This window comes from Artibeus jamaicensis, unplaced genomic scaffold, assembly GCF_021234435.1.
Source record: "Artibeus jamaicensis isolate MK-2021 breed Jamaican fruit bat unplaced genomic scaffold, CSHL_Jam_final contig_1284, whole genome shotgun sequence".
NCBI classification, from domain to species: Eukaryota; Metazoa; Chordata; class Mammalia; order Chiroptera; family Phyllostomidae; genus Artibeus; species Artibeus jamaicensis.
This window is the reverse complement of record NW_026521249.1, coordinates 2,535,119-2,548,421: the sequence shown is the minus strand read 5'-3', so window position 1 is coordinate 2,548,421 and position 13,303 is coordinate 2,535,119. Positions and strand designations below refer to the sequence as shown.

The window sequence follows — 13,303 nt, the reverse complement described above, 5'->3', positions numbered from 1 at the left end:
CTGAGACAGGATGGTAAGAAGCTAGGAAAATTCCTGGGCAAGTGGGAATGGGGAAACTGAGACAAAATTAAACAAGGCCAAATCGTTTGAGCAATTTACAGCCAGCTGGTGAATCACAAGGTTCTGTCTCCCCTAATCAAGGACATTTGAGAATAAATGGTTTATACCTCTCTTCCCTAACCAGAGAATATATAACCTCCCAGACCTTAAACCAAAAGTGTCCAGGGAAGAGAGGCATTCTTATGCCAATGGACAGATAACATCAGAACAAAGGGAGCCAGATTGGGTGGAGACTGCGGGACTCCCCTTTCAGCTCCCTCTCCTCTTACTCCCCAGAAGAATGGCAAGTCCGTGCTCTTCCTAGGAATTTCCCCCTCCCAAATTCTCAGGTCCCCCGGTTTAAACTTGCTTCTGAAAGCTCAAAGGAAGGTGGATGTTTGGGTTTTTACCTGCCACCTTCTCAGACTGCAGGCCTCTGATATTAATGAGAGCAGTTGTAATCCAGTCCTTGCCTCTTCTTTTTGGCTGAGTGGTGACAGGCAGCACAAGCCTTGGACTTGGTTGTCAAACCTTACTGTTCTTTCAGTTGCCTTTTCTTCCAGCAGTTTTTGGAAAGAACCCAAGTAACTGGTTGCTGATCTTGCACTCTATAAGCCATCCAAGTGGCAGTCATGGCTTACCTTTCCTATGACATCTGTTAACAGCTTGAGAGCCAGAGGATCATGAACCAAGGAGTCTGTGTAAAAGGAACCAAGGTATTTCTTTGGGTTGATTGGATTGTACTGGGCACACAAATCTGGGCACATGCTGAATCCATGGGAGATTCTTCCTATTGTAAAGGGGAAGGCTCCACCTGCAAGAAAATTCCTTACTGAGAGGCTCGCTTCCATTGAAAAGGTTTCCTTTGAATCCTCCTGTTGTATGCAAAGAGAAGCTACTATAGCACAGCTGGTTAACAGTACCAAAGGACTTGCTGGGTTCCAAATGCTGAGAGGTGACCAAGGAGAAATAACATGAATTCATCTAGAGATTCAGATTTGAAGAATTTATTCTAGAGAGAAGACAAGTGTGTAAAGATATGTGGTCAAAGTTTTCAAATGTATCATTGTTATAATAACAAAGTACTAAGGGAACCTATGATGGTATATTTATAAAGTGTATTGCCTTGCATGTAACCATCAAAAGTGATGAAGCCTGTACTTAGTGACATGAAAAGATTTCTCTATGTTGGTGAGAAGGAAAAGCAAATTAGAGAGCTGTAGGTAGACTTTGTGTGTGTCTGAATGTCTAAGAGTCCAAATTCAATTACTTATAAGAACCAAGCAGGAAATGTAAATGAATAAAATAGGTTTACTTGTAGATAATAGTGAATGGTAGGGATTACTGAAAAATGGAGAGTTTGTATTCTGACAAGAGATTTAAATAAAAACAAAAACAAAATAAAGCAAAAATTGTGCCAACCAAACTAAACTTATCTACAAAAATGCAATTTGGTCCCTGAACTATCCCATACTTTATGACTAGAATAATTACTGAAAGAATGTTACGGACTAAATTGTGTCCCTCAAAAATTCATACGTTGAAGCTCTAACTCTCAATGTGACTGCATTTGGAGATAGGTCCTTTAAGGAAACAATTAAGGTTAAGTGAGATCATAAAGCAGGACCCTAATCTGATAGAACTGGTGTCCTCACGGAAAGAGGAGGAAACAACAGCCTGCACATTGTCGTTCTCTCTCTGTCTCTCTCGCTCTGTCTCCCCCTCCCCTCTGCTCCTCTGTGCTTGCACAGAGTAAAGACCATGTGAGGACACAGGGAGAAGATGGCCTTCTACAATCCAGGGACAGAGAAGCCTCGCTAGAAACCAACTCTGCCAGCACTTTTATGTTGGGACTCTAGAACTGTGAAAACATTAATTCCGGTCGGTTAAGCCACCTAGCAGTGGCATTTTGCTACTGAGCAGCTGAGCTGACCAGTACAGATGGGGTCTTTACCTCCATGTGCAAAGCACACTTTCAGTTTAGGAAACTTCTCAAACACTCCACCCATGATCATGGAGCAAATGGCTGTGGTGGTCTCTGCTGGCATTCCTAAAAGAAGAAAGAGTCACGAGGTAGAAGGCTTGTCACCTCTAGCAAGAAGTTCAGTGACTCTCATGGCTGGGGAATAGCAGTCAGTGCTGAAACATGGGGTCCCTGTGCCCCAGCATGGCTTTGTTGTTTACATGCTGTGACCTTGGCAGTCAGAACATCTGATGCTTTCTGTTTGCCATGTGCAGGTAGACTCAATCATCTAACGGCTAGAATAGTCAAGGAGCCAGAGGACCTGCCTTTTGTCCTGTTGCTCCAAACTTCAGTTTTGGAGGCAGTGGGGCAAGAGAGTACAATGAGTCTGGGCTGTAGCCTAACTTCTTCAATATTTTGTTTTCCAGACTTTGACAAATTATTTAAAACTCCTGAACCTGTGCTTCTTCACCTGCGAGATGGGGACAGTCTTGCTCATATTGCAAGGCTATCGTGGAGCCCTGCAACTGGTAATATCAGGAAAGTTCTCAGCCAGGATTTCATAGTGGGGTGATCAACAAAAAATAGTTGCCTTCCTGTGCCTCAATTTCCTCATATATAAGATAGGGATAATGGTTAGCTCTTGCAATTTAGTATGTTCTCAATAAATACTGGGTAATATTATTATTTCCTAATTTTTCCTGCTTCTTAGAGCTGAGGTTGAAAAATCTGTATGAAAGTGAATTATTTCAAGTGCTTTGTGATCTTAGGAACATCTGTTTCATGCCTGATGCCTTTACTTCCATGGAGTCAGTCCGGATTACTTTTTCAGATTGATACTGGCATGGCACCCAGAGTGAGGGAGGAGCCACAGGAGATGCCTGAGGCAGCACAAGTGAAACCATGCTGTTAGCACTGTATATGATGACAGATTTTCACACCCCCAGGCACAGATGTCCAGGAGGCCTTGTACAGAGTACAGGTGAGGCTAGCAAGAGTGATTGACAAAGGGAAAAGCTCTCCTATTCCCAGTCCCAGAGGACATAGCTGAATGTGTGTCACAAAGGTCAACATGGCTGCAGGGGGAGGTGCTGTCTGGTCAGTCTAGCCTGGGAAAAAGATGGGATTGGCTGTGGGAACTGGACCCTTCTGGAATGCATGGAAGTTTGGGTCAGGAGATTTAAACCAAGGGAAGGGAGAAATGCTTGCTCTTCTCTTTGGGACCCAGTGGCACACATGTGTGGGCTGGAGTGCTTGCAGGACTGGCTAGTTTTGGACGGTGTGTGCTGATGGTATGCTGGCCCCACATGTGGACCACAGGGAGGGAGCTTGAAGCTGGAGAGCCATCTGCTTAGCAGTCTTGGGCTCTGTTGGGAACTGCTCTGCCTGGTTTCAGGAGTTGTAACTGCCCCCCATGGCTAAGGCTGCGTGAGCAACCTTTGGACTGTGAGCCACTAAGGAGACAAAGCTTATCTCCCTGGCAGGAGCGCTGCTTCTGCTTCATCCATCTCTAGCCCCCAATGCTTGGTCGGTTAGTCAATGACGGGTATGACCTCTCAGAGCGGGGGCAACCTAAGCCAGACACAATCACTTGGGAGGCCCTGAAGGAAGGACTCGGGGGGCTACAGCAAAGAGGGGGTGATGGACCCTGGCCCAGCTTTTTGACATAGCCTGAGTCCCTATTTCCATCTGGGAAAAGTGCTTCTTGACTCTAATCCACTTAAGCCTAAAACCCTATGACTGGGAAGGCGGTGCAGCCCTTTGCCAGCTAGAGTGGGTTCCGGGTGATCTGGCATAAGAAAGAATTCCTAAAGTCCTGTGAAGCCTGCTTTCCTATGAGTGCTTTCATTCATATGATAAGGGTCCAAGCAGGAAATGAGTGTCTTCCAAAGTTTTTGCAACTCCCTTACCTGACAGACACTGACTCAGATTAAGTCCTCAGATTTCTTTGAAATGTTATCTGTTGTTTGATCCTTGCCCCCTGACATTGATTGATGAGCTTTACCTGTATTCCTGTGTGTTAAGTACCTGATAAAAGCTGTTGAAGACGAGGTTCTTGGTCTTTCTCCTCGGAGAGATTGACCACCTCTCCTCCCCGAGCAGATCATGTCTTGGTAGTTTCACTTTCATCCGTGGTGAACGGCAGGGGGACTTGTGGGCAAAGTTGCCCCCACAGGGCTCCAAAAAAGAGATAAGGATGGAGCAGGATTTCTGGGCAGGGTTTTGGATTTCAGTCTTTTTGGGAATAGATGGGCTTTGTCTGGGTTTTGCAAAACAGTTTAGCCTCCCAAAATTTGCAGCATTTTGATAAAGACCTCTTTCCTTCCAACCAACCTTTGTCTTTGGAATGTGCCTGTGGGTGGTAGTGGGAAGCCAAACCCTACTTTCTGTTTTGTAACAAGATGACTGCTTTTCAGACTGTGATTAAGAAGTCTCTGGGGGCTCCATAGCTAAGCCTTATGTCTTCTTACATTTTCACGATTCTCTGGCTGCCTAATGAGGCTTTAGCAGATGTTCATCCTACCCCATTGCTCCATGGGCAGAGACGCTCATGGCTCCCTGGCTTCTTGGGAATTCTGGAAGCATGATGGATTCACATCCATCTGGGAGTGGGCAAAGCTTCCTGAAGGCAGGGAAAGGAACAGCATTACTTGCTTTTGTTCCCGTGATTCTGCTTTCTATTAATTACTTGGACCATAACCCCACAATCCATTCTCCATACAGAAGCTAAAGTAGAATATTTACAATGTAAATTGATCATGGCCCCTGCTGGGAATCCTCCAATCCACTAATGACCACCTTTGCATCCAGAAAAGAATTCTGAAATTAGCCTGTTTGTTTGTTTATGACCTGTGTGCTCATATATTGTTTTTTTTACCTCTAACCAGCACATAAGCTTCAGAAGGGCAGAGGTTTTGTCCATGTCTATATTCTTGGTGCCTAGGATAGGTCTGACATTCTGGAAGAGATCCATATATATATATGTTACATAAATGAGTGATGAAATGAACTTTTACACAAATGCTCTCTATTTTTCATGTGGGGACTTGCATGGAGCATGCATGAAGCTAGCAAGAGTGCCTAACAAAGGGAAAAGTTCTTCTACTCCCTTCCAGTCCCAGAAGACACAGCTGTGCAGGTACTTTAGGTGTTGTGTGAATTAGGATGAGATTTCCTTTGAACTTGGAAAGCATTGGGGCTTCTTAGATTATCTCTTTCTGCTAATTGCTGCTCAGAAATTTGGTGGGGAATAGAAAGGAAGTTGCCTTGCTAGATATGTTGGTCTCCAAAAGCAATGCTGGGGGAATAAAATATCTGAGCAGAAAGAGAATGCAAATCAGCTCTCTCATTTTACAGATTAGGAACAAGGGCCCGAGCGGGTGAAGTAATTTGTCACAGGTTACACAGAAAAGTAAGCTAGCTGCAGCTGAGGTTCAGTTTTTCTACTTTCAAAATGTTTCTACTTTCAAAATTAAATGTCCATTTAATTTTTTATGGTAGTTACTTCATAATTCTTTGTATTAATGAGGCTGAGAGGAGAAGGAATAATTGCCTCTCAAAGAAAATCTAATACTGTTCATTTGGGACCACTTTTCCTTGGGTTTGTAGATGAGTTGCCCTTTTCACTTATGGCCCCAGAATTTTAAATCTTTCCTCATTTCTTTTTCTTATCAGGGATGATAATGAGAGACTGGATAGGTCAAATGGAGATCTCTCCTCTTTCCCTCCTATGAAACCATGAATGACTAGAGCAGGAGGCAAACAGCACAGTGTAGAGCCTCAGATCCTTGGGTGGTGTAAGGAGACCTTCCACTCCTAATTTCAGGGTTCTTATCTGTAAGCATTGATGCTATTATTGGCTTCTAAAAAATTCTATTAACCAGGCATGGTTACCTATTTTGGGGGAGCCTGTGTGGGAGTCTGTGGATTGAGGTGGTTTTGGACCCAGATTGATCTGTGTAATTCCATTTTCATTTATTAACTGTGTGACTGGGAAAGCTTTCCTAACTACTCTGACATTTAGTTTCTCCATCTATAAAGTCGTTATTATAATGTTAACTTCAAAGAGTTTTCTGTGGATATGATTAAAATGAAATGAGGCAGTATATACAGCACTGATCTGAGAAGGAGCTCGATAACTCACAATCCTATTAATACTTCATACTCTCTCTCTGACATAATAGTGTTCCATAGATTTGGAAAAAAAATAAAGATTAGATCCTCTTTTGTAGAATTCCAAGCTGACAGAAACCTATGAGCCAAGGGAGCCAGTATTTGGCCATCCGTCCATCCATCTGCATGTCCCAGGGGTGCACGAATAGGGAACAGTTCAGCCTTTCAGCTGCCTTCAAAGAAGGAATGAGAGAGAGAGTTATTTGGATGAGCCAGCAGATACAGAATAGTATTTTAGGGAACTTGCTTTTCTCTAAGTCTATATGGATCTGAATACATAAACCAAAATATTTTTTAAGTTGTTTCCTCATCTTTATAAAAGAGTCATTGATAAACCCTGCTCCTGCTTGGAAAATAAAAAGGACATTTAGATTTAAGAAGGGGGTTGTGGATTTACCCTTGAGGTTGATGAATTTAATATATTGTTTGGCAAAACAAGTCGCAGGAAACATCCATCCTTCAAATGTTTTGGCTGAGAGCAAAACACGTAAGGACTGCTCATGTACCTCAAATGCTGGGGAAATTTCCCCTGCCAGTTCCCTCCTGGTATGCATGCTGTTTTGGAAGGACTTCTCAGATTGTATCTTTGGAGTCAGGACTGAAGCGTTCTCTCCCTTCCTCCAATTGGAAACCTAGGATGTGGAAAGTGGGGAATGGTGCCCTGCGAGTCAGGGTTCAGGACTGGGCTGGAGTGGGCTGGCCGGACTGAAGCCTTTTGGTTACTCACAGTGTGGTTCTGTGTGGGGATTTCTGGGGTCTGCTGGCTCCCAAAAAGCCTCAGAGCCCAGCTGAGTCCTTAAATAGTCTAGTGTGAATGAAACGACTTTAGAAAGGAGAAAGCTCTCAATGCCTCAGTCAGGCATGTACTGAAATGAAGGCCATCAGGCGAACCTGTTCCAGGGCCTCCTGGGAGATGGAAATACCATCTGGATGGAATGACCTTTATTCAACAAAATGTTTAATTTTAAAAAGTCCCCTCAACAGGCATGAAATATTAATGCTTATCAAGGTGAAAGACACATTTTTCTCAGCACATTTTTTTTCTAAATATATTGGAGTGCTGAAGTGACTCTGATATAAATCTCATAATGGGTGCAGGCTGGAAAGAAAACATCAGCTTCTTGGGGTAGTTTGGCTTGACCAAGACACTTAATATGATATCTCAATGGGATTTGACTCCTCATTAGTACAAAACTTGATTCTGTGGCCTACAATAGTTCATTTCTATTCAATTCAAATTAGCAAATATTTTTGGTCACCTTTTATATGTGAACTGTTGCAGAGAACACAAACAGAAGTCATTTATATTCTCAAAATCATCATCCACATTAACTTAGAAATTACTGTGTGCCTAAGCTATTATATGACTTTACAATTATTAACTAGTTTAATTTTTTTAATGACATGAGCACTGGGCATTACTCCCATCTTACAGAGAAAAAAGCAGAGGTAGATAGAGGCTAAGTAACTTTCTCAGGTCTTGAAGCTGATGAGTGATAGAGGCAGATAGTCTGCTACTACCATTCGGTCTGCCTCATACTCATAACAAAGTCATTTTTGTGCCTGAAAACTGACATGAATGTGTATTGTTGGATTCACTCACTAAGAAGGGAGATCTAGGAAATAAGGGGGACAGTTAGATGCTCTGGAGCTCCAGGCTGATCTTGAAATGACAAAGCCAACTTGGCCCATGGTAACCCTTCTTATTTGTTTCAGCCCATGTTATTAACGCAAGTCATAGAGTATGAGGCTGGCAAGCCTTGCTATCCAAACAAATGTGCTGTCCATCCAGGACATCAGAAGTCTGCTGGGCCCGGGCTGCTCTCCTGGATCCCCTTGGGGACTACCAGCACCCCAAATAGCCTAGTTAAAGTGATAGATGGATTGAGGTCATCGCACCAATGGAAATACTATCCCTTTGGACCCCAGTCAGCTATTGTTGCTTTCTGAGCCCCTTAGTAATTCATAAACCCAATTCCAATGAATAATGAAATGACTTGCAGCTAAAGGTGGCTCACACTGTGCTGAAAATAATTGGGTGCAAAGTAAATAAATCCTCTTTCAAGGCTTATTAAAGTTTCTAGAAAACATTCATTCACGGCATTAGCTTAGTCACTACAGCCAATAAGGTTTGGGGAGTTCAATATTTAGAGGAACATTAAATCTTTCAGGTCAGTAGGAGGCAATTTAACACGCAATCCCCCAACTGGTGGTCAGTGTCAATAAGTACAAAAATGGAATTTTTTTCCATGTAGTCAGAGACTAACAGATGATAATAAAGAATAAATGAATAAAATAATAAATGAATAAATATATCAGTGATTACAGTGCCTAGTGAGTCCACTAACATCTATTTAATTCATTATTGAAGATTTTGCATTCACATTGAAAATAACAGAAAACTAATACTAATACAATAAATACTATCATAATTCTAGGAGGGAAGTAAACAACTTAAAAACATAGTCAAATATAAAATTATACATCTTGAGTCCCAGTACTGAGGAGAGCATGCTCAGTTGCAGAAAGGCTGGGAGGTAGAGCAGGACTGATGGAGAGGACTTTAGTCGAATTTTTCAGAAATACATGGCACTGAGTTTTTGAAAATATATTTATTTGTACAATATTTCAAATATTGAAAGTTTAAATAATTATACAATGAATATAAATGCACCATCTATTTTCATCAGATGCTAATGTTTTGGTGGCATTATTTTTGTTACATATTTTTATTGTGCATTTTCAAAATACAGGATCCAGCAGAAGTAAGGCCTGCTTGAGTGTGGTTTTATTATTTATTATTATCAAAGACAGCAATTTGAATATTTCACCTAAAATGTCATATAGTGTGCTTGAGTGTGCTATTGTTATGTTACAGAATTACATGCTTATGATTTTGTAATAAAAGATTTTGTAATAAAAAGGGGTGTTATTTGTGCCAGACCCCTGTATATGGCTTAAAAAAGTATCTTAGTTGAGGAATGATTAAATAAATCAAAACATATATTGGGATATTATACAGGTATTTAAAAATCATGCATTTAGACAATTTTTATTTGGGGTGGGAATTCTCAATTAGGATACAAAATCACACATATAGTAGAATATAGATATATACAAATCAAAAACAAATGAAATATACTATGGCAGTGGTTATTTATCTTTGGGTGGTTGAATTATGGGTTACTTTGATTATAGAATATGTTTTCCTTTTTATAGTCTCCTGTATTTCCCACAACTTCTTCAAAACCATCTTATAATTTTGAAAAATAAGTATTTTTTTTAAAGCAAAAATACTTTGTTTTGCACATCATTAATATGTTTCTTTTGCACAATGGCTGTGATAAGGGTAACATTTTGGCTTCCAAATGAAAGATTAAAAGGAGAAAATGGATGGGAAGAAAAGAGATTTCACTTGGTTAAGTCAGGACTGGCCTAGGAAGCATTCCCACTCACCCCTCTTTAGAGGAACAGCCCTCTCCTTTTGTTACAGAACAGAGGTCCAAGGGGGGCAACATATGGCCCACCCAGGGATGCCAAAAACTATTCCAGAACAACAGCCCCCCCCAGGGATAGTATATTAATACTGTCCTGACTACCTACTGGGCTCGTCTGTCCATTGCCAGAGGAAAGACATCTCTCAATGTCAGAGATTTGTGAAAAGAAAAGTAAAGGTTTATTTAGAGCTATACAGACTTAAAGTAGTGACCCAATGTCCCCATTAATACATCAATATATCCTTTAGGATAACCACAGATGCCCACAGTGCTTCCTCCCCCCCCACCCTAATTCGGGGTACCCTAATCTCAGGAAAAGAAGCACACATCCGTGTTTCCAGGCCACCAGCACCGTCCAGTGGGTTGCCGTCCAGGCAGGATCTCTAATTACTCCAAAGCCATGTGGTACCTTCTCACGGTCCACTGGCAAGAGTTCTTTGTACCCATTTTTTCAGGCAAAGTCTCTTCTGCTTCCTAGGCCACACGGCCAAAGGGAGCACCCCAAAGCTGCATGGGCTTCTTCTACCAAAGCTGCAGGGGTCTGTGCTCCACCAAAAGTGCATGGTACTTGAAAGGTTTTCTTAGGTTCCGCCGAGGAAGAAATGCCAATCAGCCACAAAGTTAGGCAGTATAGAGCTTTATTGGGGTTTGCACACCCAGGTGAGGTTCTCTGGTCTGCAGAGTGGGGCTGGGGAAGTCGCCCCCATGCAGGGAATATGGTGGGATTTTATTTTGATTGGCTCTCTCTGTGGGAGCTGGGGATTGGTCCCCTTTGAACAAAGTGGCAACATATCATTGGTCCTCCTTGGGCTCAGGTTGCTCTGCGAATAAAGCCTGCCCTTTTGGCTCTCTGGTTTGACAGCAGCTGTCTTTTCCAGGTTGTAGTTCAGCTGCCATTTTGTCCTACCCCGCCCATCCTGACAGTACTCTCTCTCACATGGCTGTGGGGGTTCCCACTCTGGCAAAGCTGCGTGGTACTCCTCTTCACATGGCTGCCATGTCTGGGTTTAAATCCCTGCGCCAATCTTCCTCTGCAGCCCCATTTCTGACTCCTTCCACAATCAGTTACACCTGCCAGCATTCCTGTATTATTCAAAGTTTACTGGGCTGCCATCATGAGTCTGGGCAGGTGTGGCCCCATGTCCCAGAGCCAATCATTTCCAAGCTCTCACACAGGCACTATAACTTGAGGGACCTTCCCCCAGTTAGGTCTTGGGTGGAAGTCACTTCCATCCTCCTGGCTCAGAGCAAGGCTACAGCTATTTAACATATCTATGCAGCCAGTTAAAGGTTATAGATATGTTAAATGACCACGCCAGAGGTTAGCTTAGAAACTGTTGCTATGCAAAACATCTCTAACTGGCCCTGCTCCATTTGTCCCTTCCCCCAACTGACACCTGTGGGGGGCCAGGGAAGGGGTGAGGACATCTTACAATGGATACCCTGAGTTCTGGACCCCATTCCAAATCCCTTTTTGGGGCCCCCCTCTTGACGTGCCCTGTTACACTTTGGGGGAGCTCTCTCTATGTTTCCTCCTATATCTCAGCATGTCAGCAGTCATCCATCTCCCTCTGTGCTCTCCCTGCCAGAATGCAGCAGACCCACTGGGGCCCTGGGGGTCCCTGATCCAGCCCCGCACACTCACTGCGTAGACAGGGAAGAGCTCCTGAACGTTCAGGACCCACTCATTGATGTGGGAGCCAATCTGGACCCCAGGGAAGCCCAGCTCCTTCACACAGCGCTCCATCTCCTCAACGGCCAGCTTGGGGGCCTGCATGGGCAGTGTCCCCAGACCCATGAACCTCCTGGGGTATCTCGCTACAGTAGCAGCTAAGTCGTCATTTAAAAACTGGCACAGGTCTAAAGTGTCCTGAGGTTTAGCCTGGTAGAGACAGGGAGGGGAAAACCACATCATTCAAAATCTTCTTCTTTAGATATTTACTCTGAACATTACCTTCCCTAGGCTAAACCACTTGTTGCTATCTGTGGCTTGCAACCCACGTTCCCACCCCTGCCCCCACAGGCAGCTCAGGCACAGACTGAGATAAGCACTTGCTGCAGAAGACCCAGAAGCCAGTCATTGCAAATGCAAAGGAAACTGCTAGTATTGCTGATGAATTAGAAATATTGAGGCTATAATTTTAAGGAACAGACATGATTACTAGGCCTGGCATCCCTACCCACTGTAGACAGGAGTCTGCATGGCTGCACACCTAGGCACCCTCTCCCCGCATGCCCCCCTCCTCGCCACAGGAGGCTGGGGCTGACCATTGTCTGACATCACCAGGGCACCTTCTTATCAGGTCTTACTGTGAGACATCAGTGTGTTCACATACCACTCCTGTCCCTGCTTCTTCTCCCTCTCTCTCCTGTTGGCTGTGGCGCTCACAGTTACCCTAGCAAAACGCTGATGCAGATGACGTTTGCGTTCTCTTTCCCTAACTCTTCCTTCTACACCTTCTCACCCCATTGCCAGGAAATTTGGCATTCTCCTGCAATCCCAGTTGTCTAGTCAGAGTGATATCCAATCTGATAAATTTAGACATATTGAGGTCTTAAGGGCATTTTTAAAGCCATAAATCTAATCACAGGAACAATAAGGACTGAATCACTAGTAATGGAATTATGAGCACAGGTGGGCAAAGTAGATGTGAGCAGGTGGTATTTCCATTGCTCCTTAAATCATAATGCAAGTGAATATTTACTAGTTTGAGCAGGTTCTTGGTGCACCTGCAGCTATGTACAAAGATGTTCTTCCACAGGCTCTCGGTAGTGCCTGAAACTTTGAGTGCTCCAGACTTAATCACTTGGGGAAAAGCACCCAACTCCAGGAATCTTAGTTTGAATCACATATTTCCCTGGGAGAGACAACATATTAGGCCATTATTATCCTCTCCACTTCAAAATCATTGTCACCTCAGAATAAATTGGCTTGTTAATTACTGAGTAAGGCAGTGCATGGAGGAGTCATCAGTTCTGACGGAAGGTTAAGGTTGGGTTTAGAACTGTGCTGTCCAGGGGAAATGCAGTGGCAGTCACATAGCGATGTGCGGCTACTGGCTACTATACTGGACCATGTGGGTCTAGAGCAAGGACAGGGTGAAGAAGAGTGGCCTGGGAGGGCACACTGCAGTGTGAGAAGCTGAGGGACCCCACTGGTCTCTGGTGGAAAGAAGTGGAGGGGAGGTGGGGCAATGTCAAGACCTGAGTCATCTACCTACTTGCCAGACATGAGCCTTCACCTACCAGTGAGATGGTTTGAAGTTTCACACTCACCCAGTAGCTAAACATGATGGGGACCATGGAAAAGGGCTTGCAGGGTCACTCCTAGACACAGACACAAAGAAAGGCAAAGCCAATGAGAAGAGTAGCCAGACACTGTTTCTGCATTTCCCAGGAATTCTCAGCCCGGCCTCCTCTTGCTCCCCCCTCCCTAGCTGCCCCTCCCTGGCCCCTGTCTCTCGGGATCTCTGGTCCCAGGCCTGCCTCATTCCTCAGTCTTGGATTCTAGGTGGAGGGCTAAAGGCTGGACAAAAATGAGATCGTTTACAAAGAACTAATTGGCCCCATTTGTCAAGGGTTATTTCCACTCTCCTTTTTTTGAGAAGTTCTATTTAAGCAAGTCATTTCC

General features: G+C 43.7%; 1 protein-coding gene across 1 annotated transcript in view; it reads right to left on the bottom strand.

Annotated features, from left to right (window-relative positions):
- Positions 1–13,303, bottom strand: part of ACMSD (aminocarboxymuconate semialdehyde decarboxylase) — a 68,134-nt gene that overhangs the window by 30,158 nt on the left and 24,673 nt on the right. Inside the window, 7 exon segments of the mRNA XM_053666837.1 lie at positions 681–853; positions 1,994–2,089; positions 4,881–4,961; positions 6,255–6,348; positions 11,318–11,554; positions 12,949–12,978; positions 12,980–12,999. Of these exon segments, the coding sequence (XP_053522812.1) occupies positions 681–853; positions 1,994–2,089; positions 4,881–4,961; positions 6,255–6,348; positions 11,318–11,554; positions 12,949–12,978; positions 12,980–12,999 (731 nt within the window).